Source organism: Drosophila pseudoobscura, chromosome X (assembly GCF_009870125.1).
Source record: "Drosophila pseudoobscura strain MV-25-SWS-2005 chromosome X, UCI_Dpse_MV25, whole genome shotgun sequence".
Lineage (NCBI taxonomy): Eukaryota > Metazoa > Arthropoda > Insecta > Diptera > Drosophilidae > Drosophila > Drosophila pseudoobscura.
This window is the reverse complement of record NC_046683.1, coordinates 39499824-39520498: the sequence shown is the minus strand read 5'-3', so window position 1 is coordinate 39520498 and position 20675 is coordinate 39499824. Positions and strand designations below refer to the sequence as shown.

Genomic DNA, 20675 nt, shown 5'->3' with positions numbered 1-20675 from the left:
TTAGTCAGTCGAACGGGGTTTTTTCTAAAAAATATTGGCTTGACATCCATTTGTATAGCATTTCTCTTTGCTTCTCTCTTTGATCTTGCAGCTCTCTCTCTTGCTCTCCTGCAACGTCAATGTCTGACGAAGTGCCTTTGGGGCGTTTATCGCAAATTTTTGATACGCTCACGAATCTCCAGCAGCAGCAGTCGCTTCAGGTGCAGGCCACAACGACGGCGGACCAGCGGCGACGTTCGGCCTCCTCGTCGCCCTCGCCGTCTGCCAGTGCCTCGGCCTCCAGCTCGGGCCGGGCCACACCCTCGGCTGGCGCCCATGCTCTGTACTATGCGCAGAGCCACCAGAGCCACTACTTCCTGCGGCCCCAGGATGGCAGCGGCGTGGGCTTCCTGCACACCTTTCCCTCGCACCTCTACCACCACCAGCAGCAGCAGCACCAGCCGCAGCATCAGCAGCACCTGCTCAACCAACAGCTGCTCCAGCAGCCGCCGTCTCTGCCCTCGCAGCTGCCGGGGCGGTCGTCGGGCTCCCAGTCGCTGCACGGCTCCCCGTTGCTGGTCAAGCGGGCCACCTCGTTTAGTGGTCAAATACCGCTGGTCCAGGGGCGGCTCTGCAGCACCACCTCCACGCCGAACAGCCCGCGGCTGATGCCGCGCCGCGTTCCACGGCCCCCGCCCATTCCGGCCAAGCAGGGGTCCAAGCAGGCGGAGGCGCCTCAACCGCCCGTGAATCCAGTGAATCCAGTCAATCCCGTGCTGGCCGCCCTCGATGCCCCCGATGCACCGTGGCCGCACTTTTCCGCTCTCACCGAGCACCTGGACGTCCATCAGGTCAACAACTATGGACAGGCCCTGCCGGAGGTAAGACATCGTGGGTTTTTCGGCGGGGGCACAGCACTGTATTCAAGAGTTTCTTTTTTTTTACAGATCAACTGGCAGGAGCGCTGCCTGGAGCTGCAATTGGAGCTGCATCGATCGAAAAACCAGGCGGGACGTATACGGGATATGCTGCGTGAAAAGGTAAGAGACCTCTCGCTTCGCCCTGAAGACGGGGGCAGATGACACAGAAACCTCATTAATTGCCGACAGGGGCCACATATTGAGGGAATGTAATTATGATTTATGCGAGCGCGCCACGGTTGAAGCATCTTTACGACCGACCACAAACAGCCCTCGAATGTGGATACAGCGCATGGAGCGGAGGAAATAGTGTAACTGTTAGAGGCGGTGATGGCATATGGAGCTGTGGAAAATGATCCCCCATTATCGGGCTAATTAAGTCATTAGACATTTGGCCAAAAGACCAGCCAAAGGGAGCGGCTGGGGGAGCGTCCCAGGGCTGGTTTCGGTCTCCGCATTAATGCAAAAAACTACATGAATTATGTATTAGAGTGAAATGTGAACTACAATACAGCCAAGCCACCCATCTTGCCCCATGCCCGTGGCGAAAACTCTGCTCTCGTCTCGCTCCCGGGGGTGGGCCCTCGCTGGCGGGAGCCGCAGCCTGCAACATGCTGGAGCCTGACATAAATTAATTTTACTTCAATGATTTTTGCTCCATGAATTATGCATGAGTACTCTCCTCCTTTCCCTCTCCATTCCCCCACGTGGTACGATCTCCGTGTGGCGGGGGTGTGATAGTGTTATAAACTTTTAAAGATGTCCAAACATGGCTATCCATCGATGTGAGAAAATATGTAACGAAAAATGGAAACAGATCAAATATTCTTTAGTTCTGATCAGATAGATCGTTGGAGGATCGTGTAAAGGGGATAAATGGGGTGCCAGAATTACTCGTAACCTTACAACATAAAACGCGGCTGTGGTTCCTCTCCTCCTCCATCTTCCATTACGAGTTTGAGTAAAATTGAGAGAAATCGCTTTTGCGAACAGGGAACAGGGATACCAAAAGACAGGAGAGAAATGCATGCGACATATTACGTTACTGACTAAGTGGCAGGTGTAAAAGTAGAGCCGCGTCCCTTGCAGCGGCTCACAACGTTCCTGTTCGCTTTTTTAATATTGATATTTACCAACAATGCACAGCAATATCACTGGAGACTGGATACAAAATTCGGTTGCACTAGCTGTTCTAGTCTCTGAGACATTTTATGGGGTCGGAAATGCTTTCTTCGGGGTGTTACACACATCCACTATCACCACAAATCTAATATTTTGCATCAGGTGTAAAAATCGACAATATAACATGGACGTTTTCGGTGGATGGAAACGGGTTTCAGAATATTCCAAATGATTCTTAAGCGTCGGTTTGTTAATGAGAACATAATGAATTTTCACAGAACTTACTATTACTATACCCTATAACTATTGTTATAACTATCGACTATAACTATTAGAATAAATATCAACTACACTACAATAAAAATGAATAAAAACAAGAGAAGTCGCGTGATCGGCTAAGGAGCTAAGGGAGCAGGAGAAGCAGGTGGATCAGAACGTGCTGGAAGAGATACATATGTACATATATACCAGATATGATTTTTATGCAAAAAAGTTTAAATACTACAAAATCTTGAACTATCAAAAAAATATAGAAATATAAAAATATAAAAGAGTTATGGCTTGATCGGTTTACATTTGGGAGTTCGTTGGTTAATATAAACCAAATGACATATCACAGAACTTAAGATCAAGCAATGTCCCATGGCTGTCCCATGTCTTTCCCGACAAGGCCGTAATTCAGTAAGGCATCAAACAGTAGAGCAGAAGAAATGTCGCATCCTTTTGTTCGTCCATTAATCTAATGGACGTTGTTTGTGAGCATAGCATTCCAGTTTTCGGCAGAAACGAAAGGATTGCTGCCTTAATGGAAAAGTGAAATGGCCAATACTGACTCTGCCACCTGCGGCATTGCTTTCATTTCCACGTTGCGAAACACAAGAATCGGAGCATTTTTGGCAAATATCCAATCACACAATCAATGTTTCCAAATGACTTCATTCGGTGCTACGACTGAGAAACGGACCAAGCATCCAGGGTACAGAAACAGAGAAGGATTAAGAAGACTGCTTTCGAATATGACTGGGGAAGAACGGACATCCGTACGACTGAGATCGGCCTGGTGGCAGTTCGGCAACAGGGAAAACGGGAGAAAATCAACTGAAAATGGCGGGAACGAAATATGGCGTGCTTCCGTGTCTTCAAACCAAAAGGTATTGCACACACAAGTAATGCATAATTAAACATATATATATGAAAGGTTTGATTTGGTTTCTTCCTCATTTCCTATGCCAGCGTACAGCCAATTGAATATAAAATACATTGTTTAAATTATTTTCTTTCTTTGTCTGCTCTTTTTATCGTCAAATCTTTCTTTATCGTTATCCATTATTAGCATATAATGGTTAAACTAAAAAGATCACAAGTGCTCATACACAGTGTGTATTACACACACACAGAGTACAGGGTATTAGTTGTGCGGGATACGCCGCGACTCACAACGTGTGGTACTGTTTTTTGCTCGTTCTGAAACCAGCCCATATGTACATACATATGTGTGTATGTATGTATGTACATTGCCTCTGTGGGCATGTCATTAATTCATGTCAGCGTAACAGCGCTCTGTTAGCGCAGCTTCTGTTAGTGGCTGGGCAGACAACTGTTGAGTGAACGAGAGACCCACATCACCAGAGAGCGGTGCCTGTGATGGCGGTGCACAGAGCAATGAAACAATTATGCGAAAGGTAACTTTGAACAAAAAATACGCTATGGACTTGTGAATTTTTAGTATGTTTTGGAATAAGCCACAAACCAACAACCATGGTCCTTCGTGTTTTTTGCTGGTTATAAATGATTTTCGACATTTCACATTTTCCACACAGTAAGCCTCGGAACAAAGTTCTTGTACGTATGAGCAAAGTTCATATCACGAAGGGCACAAAAAAACTAAATTCCACACCATTTATGCAGCGTTAAAATCTAGAAGAGATATTTTTTTCTTTTATAAGCATGTAGCCTGAAATATGCTTAAATGCAGAACTGACGGTGTATAATGTCATTGACTGCCCGCAGCAGAGGGAAGTTGTCAGAATAGAATAGGTGTCCAGCGCCCTGCCATTCATTATTTTGTATCTTTTTAAGCCTCCACATCTCTCTTGTAATATTGTTTTATTTTCATGGAATAAACATTTTGCATATTTTTTGACACTCCAAAATTTCAAATTTTCTGCTTTGCAATGGAAAACAAAATATGTCCCTTAGCCCCTCCATCAACTATTTCTTGTGGCAGCTTCATATTTTCTTGTCCTTTAATATGCTTATACATATGCACATTGCTTTCGGAACCGGCGAACGTTGCCTCGCCCCAATTGAATGCCTTCATATAACACAAACAGCTCAAATTTCGACATGATTTATTTAAATGGCATCGAAATCTGTTGAGAGCGATATTGTAAACAATGTTTTTTGATTTGTTTTCCGACTCAAAAACAAACAACGAATACGGTTTGCCACCACGCGAACAGGCAGCGAACACAGCTGACAGTGCGAAAAGCAGGGAAATTCGAGAATAATCCCACAGACATCCAAAGATTGGCCTTTCGGTTTATGGATTGTCATCGCAACGGCCAGTCGAACGGGGAACGGAATTCTCTTGAATTGGAATGGAAGACCAGTTGGAACAACCGGAATTCGTGGGATTAGGACTACCTCTCCCTTGAATTTTCGCTTGACGATCGTCGCTTGAATCGCATTGATCATCAGTTTGTTGGCGGGCAACCGCTGCACGGTTTTGGATGATTCAGATTCCTCGACATGATTATAGTCGATCCCACTTTCAGCGGTATTTTATCTGGCACATCTAGCGAGTTCAAAAATATAAATGCAGTTCTCCAGCGATTTGACTTTGAATAATGAAAATCAAGCTATCGACGTCCTTGTTTTTCCCTACTGGTATATCCCGTCCACTTATCCAATCCAATCCAATCAAGATTTGTACAATTTTGTGCAATGCGGGGAACTCTTTAGTGATTCGTTTCTCCTTTGACGATGTGAAATCGCAAAAATATGCCCGGAACGATATCAATCCAGTCGAAACATCAACGGTAATTGGGCCACTGCCAAGAGCCAGCAGTTGTCTCGAGAATTCAGTATTCGACGGGTTATTCTGCGACTCAATTTCAAATTCTTGCCGCCACAAAGACGACTTTTTAGCGTGAAAGTCATCCCCATACGTTCTCTATTATATATATGTAGATCTGAAGAGTATAGATCTAGCCGTATGGATTGGGGCGTTGAATTGCTCCAAGACAATGTAATTCCAAAGATGTGGGTAAAACAGAGAAATGACTATTGGAGTAGCTCTTTGTAGCCAATGTATTTAGTTTTACACGAAAAAAAATGGATTTCAAATGTGCTATAATAAGAGATTACTATGGTGACGGGTCAAATGAGGTTTTTAAGTCATGAAAGTAATAATTAAAACCATCTGTTCCATCCAAGTTAAAGCGTTCGCCCCCTTCCGTGTTCCATGTCATATGATTTCGAGCAGAAAAACATCAGTGAGTGTTGGTTTTTTTTTTGTAATTTTAATCCCTTTTGCTGGGGTTAACTCCCAAAATTTGATCGGTTTTAGCCGCAGAGCTCGTTGAGTTTGAGGCTTCTCGCAGAATTTTTAAAGTATCCCAAGGCGTAAGTGCTTTTCTGTTAGGGGTGTCATATTATTTCCATAATTTGATGGATTTCGTGAGAAATGAGACACAACCGACTGGATTCTAAACATTTTTTTGGCTACCTGCCTGGTTATAAGGGTGCAGACTAGATATGCCAATATCTTAGCTTTTTCTTCCGCTGTTAGAGCCTTATCATGACCCGTTTTATGTTTAAATGAGAAAGCGAGAGGTATTGAATTGAATCAGTAACTGAAATCGCAGCCTCTGAGTCTATTCGACTTTTTCGGCGTAGGCTTACGCAAAATGGAAATAGAAATTGGAAATGGAATTTGGTCAACTTGGGTCACGGGCACGACCTAACATAGCACCCACATCTTTCACATCTATAGTTCTTCAATCTGACACCGTCTTGAATCCAGCGAGACGCAAGTGGATCGGTAAAGATGCTGACTCAGAAATCTTTTTATTTGATTGAATATTCCCCGAAAATTATCAAAAGCATTTGATGCTATCAACAGACGATGAGCAGTAATCAAGGCAGTGATCGAAATGCCGAATGATTTGGAGACCATATTTATTTATTTGTATATATGTATATATTCCTAACGCGACAGTATTTCTACTTTATGCTAATGCGCTAGTCACATGGAGTTCACATAGTTGTGTGCTTTAAGCAGAATGATTTTCTTATTCTAACATTTTTAGTATGACTAATATTTTTATTATTATGACTAATATTTCTATTATTAATACTAATACTAATTCAAATTTATTTTTTATTTTATTTATTTTTTTTGCAAATGTCCATAATGCAAAGAGTCTATAATATTTGTTTCTAGGGTCTTTGGGTCCTCAAATTCCAGTAGAAGAGTAATCGCTCTGCAAAGCCAAGCACGGCTCCTGTATAAACCTGGTATATACAATGACGTAGAGTCCATCATATTTTAGACCAGCTGGCTTGAGCGTAAATACTTTAGATCCTCCTTTCGGATCTGTCCTTCCTTTAGCACTTTCTTGCATTCGCCTCCTAAAAGAATGAAGTGTCTCCTTCATGTCAGTCACTGTTTCGTGTGCGCATTCGAATTCTTTGATCGAAACCTCAATCTTCACAAAGTACAATTATTGCTAGTTCCAGTTCCACAATCGACGGCATGTTTCGGTGTAATGTGTTGGTGATTGTCGATTTAATGAGTGTCAATTATGTAGACCCAAAACGAGACTTTCAAATGAAAGCCAAAGAGTACACCGAATACGTTAAGGGTTGTCCTTGAGAGCTGCAGGGCCAAATAAAATGCGAATTCGACAACTGGTGACCCCGACCAATGGAGCAAAAAGGAGGAGAGGCCCCTTCCGTTGAGAGCAAATATTCACTCAATTATTATTACGAATATGAATATTATTTCGTGTTGCTGGGGCTTTTTCAATATTTAATTGCCAATTTTCGAGCAGTCGATAAAACAGAAACAGAAACAACAACAGCAACAGCAACAGAAATGCAGCAAAATAAACAAGAAGAAGTAAAACAGAGTGGAAAAGTGTGTGCATTCAGAAAATAGTAGAAAAGAAGAAAATGCATAACTCGATGGCTAAAAGTATGCGATGAATATTTTATTTCTGTTTTTATGCAGTTCCCATTTCCCCCCGCCCTTTTCCCTGGCCCCATAAGGACGGAGTCTCGCTGCTTTTTTTGTTGCTCTTTTTAGTTGACTTTTCAACTTTTGCCAGCAATGCAATTCAAGTGCATCATAAATTTTAAATTAGTTGCACTAAAAACTTGAAATGGTCCGGACACAAACCGATTCTTGGGTCAATCCACCATTCCACTGGTTCAACACCCCCACCCCCACCCCCACCCCCTTCAAAAATGCCAAAAGAAGCATCTCTAAATATGCAATATTTTGTATAATATTTCCACTCCTTTGAATCCCAGAAAGAAGCTAAGAAAAGCAAAATAAATCAAGGGGAAAATGAAATAAGAGCACCTATGTATAGGATCTAGTACTGATATAAGATCCCATTTAAATGCAGGTTTTAACTTAAGAAAACAACAAAAACTTTGTTTTGTTTTTGTGGAATGTTGTCCCCACATCTTATCATGACTCCCTTCAGAGAGAAAAGGAGAAACGACGACCAGACGCTAAGACCCTTCAGACCTGCAACGACCGCAAAATTTGGGCTCTGGGGGAGTGGGAGAGTGTGTGGGGCTCCTATTTTCGTCTGGCAACAATGTTGAGGATGTTGAAATTATGGCCAAGCATATTGCAACATTCTTGTAGGACAATAAAATTCAAGTTTACTGCCAAAGCCATGCCAGGGAAAACAGCAAACGGACGACCGACTCTGGCTGACGGCAAACGAATCCGAGAGCAAGGCTGACAAGAATGGCCCCATGGCCACCATTGGAAACTGCCAAATTTCAGATGAACAAATAGAATCAAAGAGAGGCGACTTTACAGCTGCTCCGTCCAGTGGGCAGAAGATAATGAAATCAGAAGTAAATAGAAAATCGCCATCAGAAGACACTTTTTGGGTCCACAGAGCTGGAAAGCCCACTGGAGCATTTACGGGTACATACGAATAACTACTAATCCTTCGTTTATGTTGATGCAAATTTACCGAGCAACGAGCCCCTCCCAACCCAACCCTTGGCCTAGCCAGCGTTGCACAGTGGGGGAATTGACGAATCTGGCAGGAGCAAATCGTTAGCTTTTACGGTATTTAATATAACAGAACAAATAGAGAGTAGTGTAGAGCGAAAAAACATATATATGTATATTCGATTTTTGGGGAAAGTGGATGCGCCCAGAAGGATGCGTCTCCGACCCCATAAAGTATATATGTATATTGTTGATCAGCGTCAATATATATATATGTACATGTCTTTCCCTGCGTCTGTCTGTCCTTCTCGATAGGCGCCTAGATCTCAGAAACCAACAAAAGCTTGTGGATCCAAATTTGGTATCCACACTCCTTTGACACAAAGGACGAAAATCTGTGTCATCCACAATTTTCAAGAGACGCCTACACGTTCTGACTGATTTTTCGTCTCTCCATCAAACACACTCTCTATCGTTCCATTGCAAAGGGTAGGTTTTTATATGCTTTTAGTTGTATAATTGTATGTAGACTATCACAGAAGAAGATGTGGGAAGTTAGGGTAACAGAAATCAAAAAAATGCTGCCCCCGAAAGTAGGAGCAACAGAAGGTTGTTCCTCAAGACGACTCCGATGGCACCCAGTTGCTTGACCCGGATGATCTGGCGTGCATATGACGATCCTGTGTTTGGATACAAACTTCAAAATTGGCTTCATCAATGGATTTGACCAATTCTGTGAAGAAAAGAGGCAAATCTCTGATGTTGTGGAAAGTAGGGGCTTTCCTGCTAGATTGGTCATTTCACTCTCTGTGCGTTGACGGCATTCCGTTGGTCATTTGACTCATTTGACCACAAATATGCAACTTCTCTGGCAGCGACCGTGCCCCACGGCCTGGGTGGCAGTTTCAGGGATTGCAGCGTCCGTCAAACGGCAAACATGGCCCGAAAGTCGACTCACATTAGTGTGTTCTATCTGCCATAAGCTGCATGTGCCCCTAAAACGAGCACTCATCAGGCCTCCCATCCCTGCCATCGAACCCCCTGTGGAGCGCGTTAACGCGACGAAAACTGCGCTCTGGGGCAAATGACCGGCAAATGCCTGGCGTGCCCAGCCTGGCTGTCATCCATTTCAATTTTCATCTGCAAAGGCAGAACGCGAAGGCAAACGCAAACGCAAACGCAAACGCAAACGCAAACCCAAAACCAAAAACCCCAAACGAGAAGTGCTGACAAAAGTTTGCTCGCATTGTCGATTAATATAGAACGAACGTAACTCGTACACTTTCAGCAATGCGCATTGAAATGCGAAGGACGGGACATCCGCAGACAATATTGTTTTCTCCAAGTGTAGACTGAAATCCGTGTATGGCATCTGTCAGGACTGCGAGGAAGTGGCGGTGGCAACAATGGCACATCCGATGGCACAATAGAGCCGCAGTTGCAATTCCCACTTTGAGGCCCATAAGCAAGGGACTGTTGCACTTGCACACGACAGAGAGGGAGAGAGAGTGGGGGACTGGGAGACTAGGAGACTAGGAGACAAAGGATTGTCGATGGTTTCATGCCATTTTTATAGCCATGCCAACGGGCACTGCAATTGTTTTACGGGAAATTGAAAATGTTGCCACTTTATCTGTGCGATGTGTGTGTTATGGGTGTGGCAGTGCGAGTGCGGGTGCGGGTGCGGGTGCGGGTGGATGTAAATGCCAATCGCTTCGATAATTAATCGATAAGTGTGCTTAGTGGGCCAACAAAAATCATTCAATCGTGGAAATAGTGATGACTAGGGAATGGAAAATAAGTAGATCTGTGATTATCCATCGATTGCAGCTCTTCTTCGATAATTAATCGTCAAGTGTCATTCATCCATTGTCTTTAAAGCAAGAAACAAGTGATGATTAGTGAATGCAAAAGCATTAGAGCAATCGATTGTTAAACGAAAAAAATGTTTCGATAATAAATCGATGAGTAACACAACAAAGTAAACGTAACCATGGAAACATTGATGATTGATTTCAGTGCTGCTTCGATATTAATCGATAAGTTGACCAACAAAAGATTAGTCATCGAAGAAGAAAAATGATCGATTTCAGTTCGTTTTTGTTTCTTTACCAATGGAGTATTTCCTTTCGGTTTTCGAACTTTATGGACAGCTGCCACACGACCCCTGCTGCAGCCCTGCTCCTGCGACCCTCTGCGCCCCTGCTATCCTTGAAAGGGGACAGGGGGACGGGCGGACGTCTGGTGTTGAAAGTGGATGGCCATGAATGCCTTCGTGTTTAATTAAAATTTTTTGACAACTTCGTGCCTTGGCATAAATTGGGCATCGATGCGAAGGAGGCTCATGAGGCCAGGACCAGGGCGCGGATGCCCAAAGGCGGGAAAAGGGAAAACTTAGCCAACTATTTGAGCAATTAGAAGAGGAATCTCCACCCGATGCTGGAGCCCAAACCCTTTCGCTTGTTCCATAATTAGTGAATAGAAAAATGCGTTCGCAGGGTGATGGAAAACGTAAAGGATTTCGATGAATTTTCCTGGCCTGCGGCAACTTTTTCCATGTAGCAGCACACACACTTGCCCCTGCCACCAACATGTGCATCCTGCTCACTTTTTTGGGGGCATTCAGAGATGATGTCGCAGGACCAGAAAAGAGGCACAGCCAAAGACCAAACGACGACGACGATGGTCTGCAAAATTAATGGCCATCAGTCGCATAATAAATGAAGACCTCCTCCAGACCACCACACAGGGCCCTGCACCCCGTCCCGTCCCGTCCCGTCCCGTCCCTCTACTTTTCGCATGACTGTGTTCTTTGTCCTTGCCACGCCTACTACTTGAATGGAGGCGTACAGGACAATGGAGACGGGGCGGCAAAAGGACAGAGAAAAGGCAAACTAGAAACAAGAGCACAAGAAAAACGTTTTCTAAAAAAAGTTCGTTTTATTTTGTTTTGTTTTTATGTTGAAGGCAATTTTTTGTATACCCATTAGTCGTAAAGTGTACGGCTATATGGGTATATGGGTTTATAGGGAAATGCAAAATAGAGGAAGGTGCACTTGACTCCCTCTTTAAATTCAAGCAAATGAAACGCGGGAAGTCCTTTCGCTTATGCGAAACTTCTGCAGCATTCGACGAATGCTGTGCTGCTGACGAAACGAGTCATCAGACAGAGTTTTTCATCCCTTAAGAAGGGTATCCTTGTGATCGATTGTTAATCCGATCTTTGGCTTGATTTTGTCTGAGGAGAGACTTGGCAGGGGGACATAATGCGCTAAGGATAGGGCGACCACAGGACGACCATGGGACCTGAACAGTTGCAGAGGTACACCCCGTCGCGGCGGAACCTCATTTTGTGTATGCAGCACACATGCTGGCTAGCCAGCTCGCTCGCTTATTCATTTGAATTATTCCCAAAAGCGCATTTAATTTTAATTATGCGTGACAATGCCTCATTCAAAGACGGCTACACGCTACCCCCATTAGCGTGCCTGTTTCACGCTCCCATTGCCGGCAGGACTATACAACTGCCGAGTGGAAATGGAGCTGAAGCTCGTCTTTGCTTTGTTTAAATATGCAGAAAAATATACACACGAGTACGTGTATGAATGCCAGATGAAGATGGAAATTTTGTGGAACGAAAAACGAATGGAGCTTTCATTGTTTCAACACGCAGCGATTTGTTGCAGTCTTCTAAATGCGAATGCGAATGCGAATGCGAATGCGAATGATGCCCGTTCGTTTATGGGAACCCTGTAAAACGGCAACCGCCTGAAAGTAGGCAATGCAACCATTTCCCCAGCGATGCCAAACAGGAACGGAAGTACCAGAGAGGCAGAGAGATAGAAAGGAATGCAAGCAGGAAACAGAAGCAGAGCCAAAATATGCGTTCCACCCACACAACAACAAAAACTCAAATAAAAATAAAAAAAGCGGAAACAATGCTCAGCTCAAAGGAAGGAAAACGGAGAAAATCAGACGATTGAGGGCGGACTACTCGCAGAAATCAAATGAATATTTCAGCTCCAAAATATTTGGCCAACATTCTGTTTTCGGGTTTGCTTTACTTCCTCCCAGATACATACACATATAAACCTATATATTTATATCTGTCCTGGTTTATGTTGAAGCAACTGTAAGTGCCCCATGCCCCATGCCCCGTGCCTCTGAATGTTGACAAGCATTTAAATGTGGGGCACGAGCAGCCAGCAGATGGACGGCGGTGGCGAGCCCAAGGGAAACGATGTTAGAGGGGGGCATTTTTTTGGAAGATGAAGACATTTGACCCAAGAAACGACACCGACTGCCCGAATAGCCCACTGAAGTGCACGAAGCGGAGGCGGGGACCATGGTAAAGAGCAATATTTGCAATAACAAGTTAAAATATACCCACATAAGGTTTCATTTTCGGACATTATGTATGAATATAATTTCAAATTGCGATAAATAAAGTACATTTAATAAAAAATCGATGATTTTATCGATGATTTTCAATCACTCAATTGAAAAGCAGAGCGGCGAACCATGGAACGCATCCCTGATAATTGTTTATGATTTAACCGATTACCCGATGGATATATCGATGATATCGATATCGAATGATCACTTGCGATTGATTGATCTTTCTGTACCATGCTGAACCGGGGAAAAAGGCGACATGAGGGATAACAAGGCCGACTCGAGGGTAAAAAGCTAAGAAAGTAACTCCAGCATCCCGTTTTTTGGGGGGATCTGCTCCCCTCTTCGTGGGATTCATTGCTTCCTTTTTGGTGTGGCATAAAGCATGACGCAGATTATGACGCTGTTCAAGCAATTAATGCGAGAGCCAGCGCTCTCTCTGCTTTTGGTGAAAAACCGCAGTACAGTTGTGTGTTAAGCGGCTTTGGCAAATGTACTTTAAGCCTTTTATTTGTTGTTGCTGCTGCAATGTTGCAATAACTCACACTTACACATGCGAATGCCACTGGGAGGGGGTTGGGGATGCCACTCGAAATAATAATGCCAAAAAATGATTTTAAGCGGATTTGCCCCAAGAGTCGAGAGTCGAGAGTCGTCGTCGTCGTTGTCGTTGTCGTTGTCGTTGTCGTCGTCGTCGTCTTACCTCGAGTAAAGGTTTCACTTTCCGCACTGCTCCCCACAAGCCCAAAAGCACAAAAGTGGGCGAAAATTTATGGAAAACTATACGAGCAGAAGAGTGGCAATAAAACGGGAAAAGGATGGAGGAAAGTGTGTGGGGAGTACAGTCGCAGAACCACACGACAACAATACGAGAGGAGACCCTTGGACTAGAGGCAGATGGAAGTCAGAGAGCAATAAAATATATATTTATGTGTATGGGATTAAAAAGGGTATTAGCCAGTTGTTACTTTATATAGTCTCCCCCTTCCCCATTCGCCCTTCGCCCTTTACTCGCAAACTCACATCCTCACAGTTGTTGGACTTTGGTCAACAATAACAGAGAGGTTCCTTCCACAGGATTCTCTGTGCCAAACAGGGGACAAACATTCACTTAACGATATCTGTGTGTGTGTGTGTGTGTGTGTGTGTGTGTCCGGGCAGGGGGCAGGCAGGGCAGCGCTGGGGTGTGTTTTCTCGCTGGTGATGAAAGCCAAACATTTGAGAGTCCCATCCATTGCGTACGTAGGTGTTGCAAATTGATTTACTCCTGAGGCACTGCAGGGGGGCTCGCTCCTCTCGCTGGGAGATTTGCTTTTGGGAGGGACTCGTCAAACTGAGATCCTTCAGAGCTTCAAGCAGCTGCATGTATCGCTATTGATTTCCCTCAAATTTGGTAATCGTTTGATTGCAATTTTTGTATATTTTTTTGGAGTACAGAATGCAAAATACTTATAGAGGAATAAAGGATATGTTGAATTCGAGTAAATTTATGCAACACCCAGAAGGAAGGTTAAGCTATGTCTTAACTGTCTTTCGACTGAAACGTTGACCAGAATTTTGATAGCTTATCCTTGATGCCAGATCAGTTTCCTCCTCGTACTTATTATTGCTCTTCGGTCCGTCGTTTAATTCTTCCACAAATGAATGCTTACTGGCTTTTGCAAACCCTTTCTGACTTCGATTTCCCACAACTTTTCTGCTGCCGCAGGGCTGCCAATTCGGAGGGGGATGGGAGCTGTTAGTTTACGTCAGTTTTATCGAGTTGGCAGCTCTGCCCTGGCATGCTGTGCGTTTTTGGCTTAATTGCTCAACAAGTTGGCCTCCAGCTGCGGCTGGAAGCCACAAGCAAAAACCTCGCAAAATATTCCGTATTTTAGCATTCGAATCGGCGTCCGTCCCTTTGTGTGTGGGTGCGGGGCATGCCACCTGCCAGGCTCTGGTGGCAGTTGTAGCACTCTGGCAGGGCGAAATTACATTTCACCCGAAAATTCGAAAATTCAGTTTGATCCCGAACCGAATTCCTCGATTCTGACAGCCGTTGAAGCTGCGCCTGCCTATCTATCGCTTTATTTCTCTCTTTCTGGCATTGGATCTGAAATCCTTTGAAATCCATTGATTCTGAGGCCAGCCGAAAACTTGTCATAGTCCTCTCTTCCTTTCATGAGATTCGTTATTCTATTTAAAAGTCTCCCTCTCTCTCTCTTTGGTTGGCATTCGAGGGCAAAACTTGTGTCTCGATCACATGGAAAATTCCTTGATTCTGAAAGAAATCAAACAAAATCTCTCGATCCTTTCTGTGGCTCCGGCATCCGCTCTCTATGTCTCTCTATTTCTCCTCCATCTAGCTTTGATTTTAGCCATAAATCTCTCTGTCCCACTCTCTTTCTCTCTGTGATTGGCACTCGGCCCGCATTTGGCATTCCCTTTCTCCCTCTCCCTCTCCCTCTCTCTTCTTCGTTTTTCAGTGGGGGGAAAAAAGGTCAGCAGTCGAAAATCAATAGACGGCAACTAATGCCCGGCTCTTCCTTTCTGATCCTTTAGCTCCCTGCCTCTTGCCTCATCGTTGGGGGTTCCCTGCTGCTGCTCATCCTCCTCTCTGGTTTGATGTTGACATGTTGTCGTCATCATCATCGCTTTACTTCGACTACGACTACGGGGCCGACACCGACAACGACAACGACAACGACGACGTTTAATTTAAAATTCAAATGCAAACATGTTTGGCAACGCGAACCGCTCACATACAGGTAGGTGGTCCTTGCCAGGGGGGAGGGGGGAGCAGGTGGCTCCTGCAGTGCCCGCGTGGGGAAGGGGCAAGTCATTAAAATTCGCAGGCGGAAAAAAACATGTGGCCAACTTGCTTTGGTCTGTCAGGCCCCCGCTTTAAGGTTAAGCGAGATAGCCAAAGGGAGAGAGAGGGGGGGAGAGGGGAGTCGAGTAGGTTAAGGGAGATCCGAGGCAGTGCTTTAAGGAAGTCCTCCAGCGTGCGGTGCTCTTTAATGTACCAAATACAGGAATCAAAGCAGGAAAGTATGCTACAGGCGCTCCACGGCGTGTATGGCCTATGGGGTGGTGGTCGGGGGTGGTGCTCGGGTGGCGCAGGGAAATCAGCAGGCCCGAATGGTGTACCCCGTTATCCACCACGAGACGAACACGAGTGTTCCCCATTCAACAAATGTCCCCCCAAATAAAGGGAAATCCTGATTTTGGCGCTCAAAAAGGGAAGTTCCTTCGAGGCATACCCTGTGCTCGAATTGCGGGAAGGGTCGACCCGTTTGGCACGCCTCATTTCAGATCAGAGCTTGTGGCAAGGACAGGCTGTAGTTTACACTTGGGCTCTGCTTTATCCGATCTGCTTTTCCATCTTCTATAGGTAGAAAATATCGTGTCGGATATTGTTTTCTGTGTGCATGTCTTCTGTCTAGACATGGATGACTTTCTGTACGGGGTATTCTTTTAGTGGTTACGCGCTTTCGATATTGGATGTGTGGAAAATTCTGGGACGCAGGACCTGCGCTCCAATTGCAACCGTTCTTTTCTGCCAGCCAGCTGCCAGCTGCTTGTTCAGTGGGGAATTTCCTCCAGCACTTTTCCCCACATTTCCATTCTCAACACGGACACGGACACGGACACGGAGACCGACACGGACATGGACACACACATGCGCAGGCCCTGCCAGCTGTTCGTCGGGCCAGGAGCAGCATGCTCTGTGCGAAAGTGTCTGTGTGGCAGTGTTCTGTTCTGCTTTCTCTGTGTGCGTCGGTAAATCACATCCGTGGCACGGCACACGGCAATCAGTTTGTCTTTGGCTGCGTAACGCGTTGCGTGCTCCGCGGGAAAGAGACTCCTCCGTACTAGCATATTCCAATCCCATATACTCGCATATCCTCGCATATCCTCGCATATCCTAGTTGCATCCGTATCGCGTATTCCGTGTGGGGCGCCTCTCGTTGAAGAAATAACAAGTGAAATTTTGTTTGTTGATATATTTTTTAGAATTTTTTTTTTTGCCCAAAGAATATGATTGTGAAAATTGTGAATTCCCCAACAGAAAAATTCTGAAATTCTCCACACACTCTTTCCTGTTTCTGTCTCATTCGATGGGCTCTCGTTCTGCTGCTGGGCGCGAAAATCTGTGTCCAAAGAGAAGACATTTTTGAAAAGGAAAACAGGGGCCTGCCCTCCACTTGTTTGTCTTTCATTTTGTGTGGCAAGTGCCTTCGGTGTTTCATAGAATTTTGAATGTGTTTTTTGGAAAGTGAAGTGATGGAAATATTTCCAGGACTTGTCTTGGATATCTGTGGGGCTTTTCGAACGGCAAATCAAAAATTTAATAGAACGAATCTGTATCCTGTACGCTTTTGTTGAATTGTTTATTAAATTATACTTTAACTTCCCCGAAAGTTCCGAAACATAAATGTCTTTCGATTCGCTTTCGATACTCTTTGGTTTTTTTGTGTAAAATTCGGAAGAACGCTTGAAGATATCTATTCGCTTATGGGAAATTAGTATGCTCAATGCTCTTTAGAGCATCGCTCAGGCGAGAAAGTGAAATTGAGACCAAAATCGAAGTTCAATTGATTGAAACGCTGGATTTTCCCGCAGATTTTCGTCTAGATTTTGCCCCCTATAAATTTCAAGCTGGTGTCATTAATGTGTATGTTGTTCCCCGGGTGTTTTCACGGATGTGTGTATGCGTGTGTCTCGTGTGTGTGTCGAGGCAATTGCATGCCTTGTGCCTGGTGCCTGGTGCCTCGTGCCTCGTGCCTCCCGTCTCACAGCCTGTCTGCCACATGCCACAAGCAGACAGAGAGGGAGAACGGGCGAGGGTTGAGCGAGTGGGAGCCGTATGTATATTATCTCCAGTGAATTATGGCCTGGCCATATAGATTCCAAAACGGCTTGTCCTTACAAGAACTACAGCTGAAGTTCCAGGCGACTCTTGGGCACTGGGCACTGGGCACTGGGCACTGGGCACTGGCGCTGGCCACTGGCCCCATGTCTGCCACAAACACAGCACAGCACACATAGAGACCCTTTTCAGAGGCCCTGCCCCTGCCCCTGCCCTGCCCCTGCCACCGTCCTGGCAGTATATGTATCATCATCATCATCATGCATTTTGTGTGGCACACATTGTTAAATGGACGATACAAAACTTCAGACACCCCAAAGCAGCAGCAGGAGCAGCAGGAGCAGCAGGAGCAGCAGCAGCAGCAGCAGACGGCAGGAGTCATGGACATGGACATGGACACGGACATGTCCTGGACAGGACACCATCTACTACTCCCTCCAGCCCCCCGCCTCCTGCATGCATGCATGCTGTTGCATCGAATTTCTCTGCTCTGGACTGTGGCCACTATGCCACTTGATATCTGATCTCTATCCTCTCTCTATCTCTATTGTATAGATATACATATGTATATATATCCCTGGTATTCCTGGGCTCAAATCATACCAATGTCTGGCCGCATAATCGAAAAAGGTTTAGCCACTAATTAGCTAAAGCTTCAGAGAGCCATCGTTCCCGTTCCCGTTCCCGTTCCCGTTTCCATTTCCATTTCCACTTCCATCTCTCTCCGCTCTATCTCCCTGCTCCCCTCTTGTCACAGGGAAAAAGCAGAATTTATTGATGACCGGACAGCATTAGCCTGCCTTGCCTGGCTCCTTCGCTTCCTTGCTTCCTTCCTTCCATCAGAAATTGAGTTATTTATGCTACGGAATTGATTGCTGCTTGTTGTGAATTTCCAGCGCCAGTGCGTCCGTCTGGGGCCTCAGTGCAGCGTGTGGGGCGACTCAAAACGTGTGTGCCACCGATACGTTATGGTTTTATACTTATTATGTATTTTGTTTTAGCCCACGCAATCATTTGTTCTGTCTGCAATGCACTTAAAGGGGATAAATATTCACTAGTTTTCCTCAGTGTACTTTTAATTGGCATTTATTGTTCTTTTTCAATGGTATTTTTGTTATTTCTGAGAGTCAGTTCAGTTCTTCCAGAAGGACTTTCTTGTTTTTCCTGCAAAATTCTGTCAAAAATTGGTTGAAATTTGGTTATCCATTCGGTTTCGATTGATTGGCTGCACGAAAGTTCCCATAAGTGAACAGATATCGGTGACAGTGCCTTCCTATACATACACACACACATACATACACACATGTCGAACTCTTCGAAATTTTTTGTGGTTGATTCTTCAACAGTCGAAGCGACTGCGAAATCAGATTTAATTTATTTATTTATCTTCTTTATGACATTCGATTGCCATTTTCCATGTGGATTCACGGGATTCTCGATTCTCGATTTTCGATTTTGTCGCCATCAAATGGCAAATGACAAACAATCTGTTTCTGCGGTTAATGTCCGTTGCACAACCCTTTCTGGGCGCGTTTCCCGCGGGGCCATTAATCACGTGGGCGTCGCTGCGCCTAAAAGTATGCAGCATGCAATTAAAAAAGAAACAATTGCAACATAAATTTGCATGACAGAAAGACAGACAGAAACAGAGAGGGTGTGTGCGTGTGCGTGTGTGCATGTGTGCATGTGTTGCAACAAATTCTTTTGCCACTTGCCACAGAAGTGCGAGATTTAAAGCGCCAGCGTGAGAGAAAGTGAGTGCCATGGGCCGGACAGTGCGCCCAGCCTAAGCGAAGCGAAAAATCCCGTGAAAAGTGTGACGAACTCTCGATTCTCGATGGAAATCAATGGAGGAGGAGCCACGCTGCTGCCGCGCGAGGGCGAGTGCTCGAGACGGCCCCATAGTGCAGGACCCACGAGCAGCAGCACTGCCATGGAAGTGACGGTGAACACCAGCACCACCACCACCACCACCACGATCATTGAGTGCTCCTCCTCGACCACAACCACAGGCGCCGGACTAGCTGCCGCGGCAGCCACCGAGAACGCTGGGCCAGGGACATCGTCGAACAGTTCCCCGGGTGGCGGATCACCCGGGGGCTACATCCATCACCACATGCATCATGGATCCCCGCTCCACCACCAGCTGCATCCCTTCCAGCTGCATCACACGGCTCCGCCCTCGCCCCTGGCCGCCGTTCGCAGCCATCCGCACCCGCAACAGCAGCAGCAGCAGCAGCAGCAGCAGCATCCACATCCAGCGGGATGCCCGGCCGTCTGCTGCACTGCCGGGGCCCATCACATTGGCCATGTGCCCCACCTGGGTCCGCACCACTCGCTCTATCCCCTGATGGCTGCCGCTTCGTTGGGGTACGCCGGGTCCAGCGGCCCCAGTTCGCTGGTCAACTCCCCGGCCCTGGGCCGTCGAAAGCGCTACACGAGCACCTCTTCGAACTGTTCCAGCCAATTCAACAACAACTATGCCGGCCTCGATGTCGACTCGCTCGATGATATGCTGAAAAAGGTAAGCGATCAGCCTGTTGGGGGGGATTCTCTTTTAGACAAGATCTCTGTCCATTGGAGATGCCCTTATTTCAAAGGGGGCTTAAACATCTTCTGATTCCTGCATACTCTGAGGGCTTCTCAATCAAACAAGAATACAGATATTTAGTGTTCATTTTGGAGTCGTGAAGGCCTCTGGAATGAATGGAAGCTTGCTGCTTTCTGTTGGTGGAGTTCAAAGTTTAGTTTAGGGGTTGACTCTGCTGGAACCTCCCTGGGTCGCTACTCCTCCTGGAAGTTTTCTTTTGTGGACAGCAGTTCTTTAAGGCTGCAGGCCCCTCTGTCCTGCTGTCGTGTCGGTCCTCCTTCTACCTAGCTGTCTGTCTATCTGTCTGTCTGTCTGTCTGTTTGTCTGTCTGTCTGTCTGTCTCTCTCCTTCTGTTTGCCCTTGTCTGTTGGTTGTCCACTGCCATGCCCCTGTCCCCCTCGGTTCCGTCCCTCTGTCTGTCTGCCCCGCCTGTCGCAAAGCCATAAATCTTGAGCCTAGTCCGCACACAGCGTGTGGTCGGCTCCAGGTTTCCAGGTTCTGCTCCTGCTCCTGCTCCTGCTCCTGCTCCTCCTGCGGGGCTACTGCGAAATGTATGCAAGGTTTTTTTGTGTTTGTTTAACATTTTTAAGGCTGGCCACACACGGAAAAGAT

The 20675-nt window shown here is 45.7% G+C and overlaps 1 protein-coding gene across 10 annotated transcripts in view; it reads left to right on the top strand.

Annotated features, from left to right (window-relative positions):
* Positions 1-20675, top strand: part of LOC6901139 (uncharacterized protein CG43867) — a 143336-nt gene that overhangs the window by 22534 nt on the left and 100127 nt on the right. For 7 of the 10 annotated variants that reach the window (XM_015186888.2, XM_015186885.2, XM_015186890.2 and 4 more), the window contains exons 2-3: positions 92-860; positions 927-1019. In XM_015186888.2, the coding sequence (XP_015042374.2) occupies positions 120-860; positions 927-1019 (834 nt within the window). In that variant the 5' untranslated portion in view covers positions 92-119. Of the gene's footprint in view, positions 1-91; positions 861-926; positions 1020-19193; positions 19998-20675 lie in introns of those variants that run through there. The other 3 variants (XM_015186886.2, XM_015186889.2, XM_015186887.2) reach the window with 3 other exon arrangements.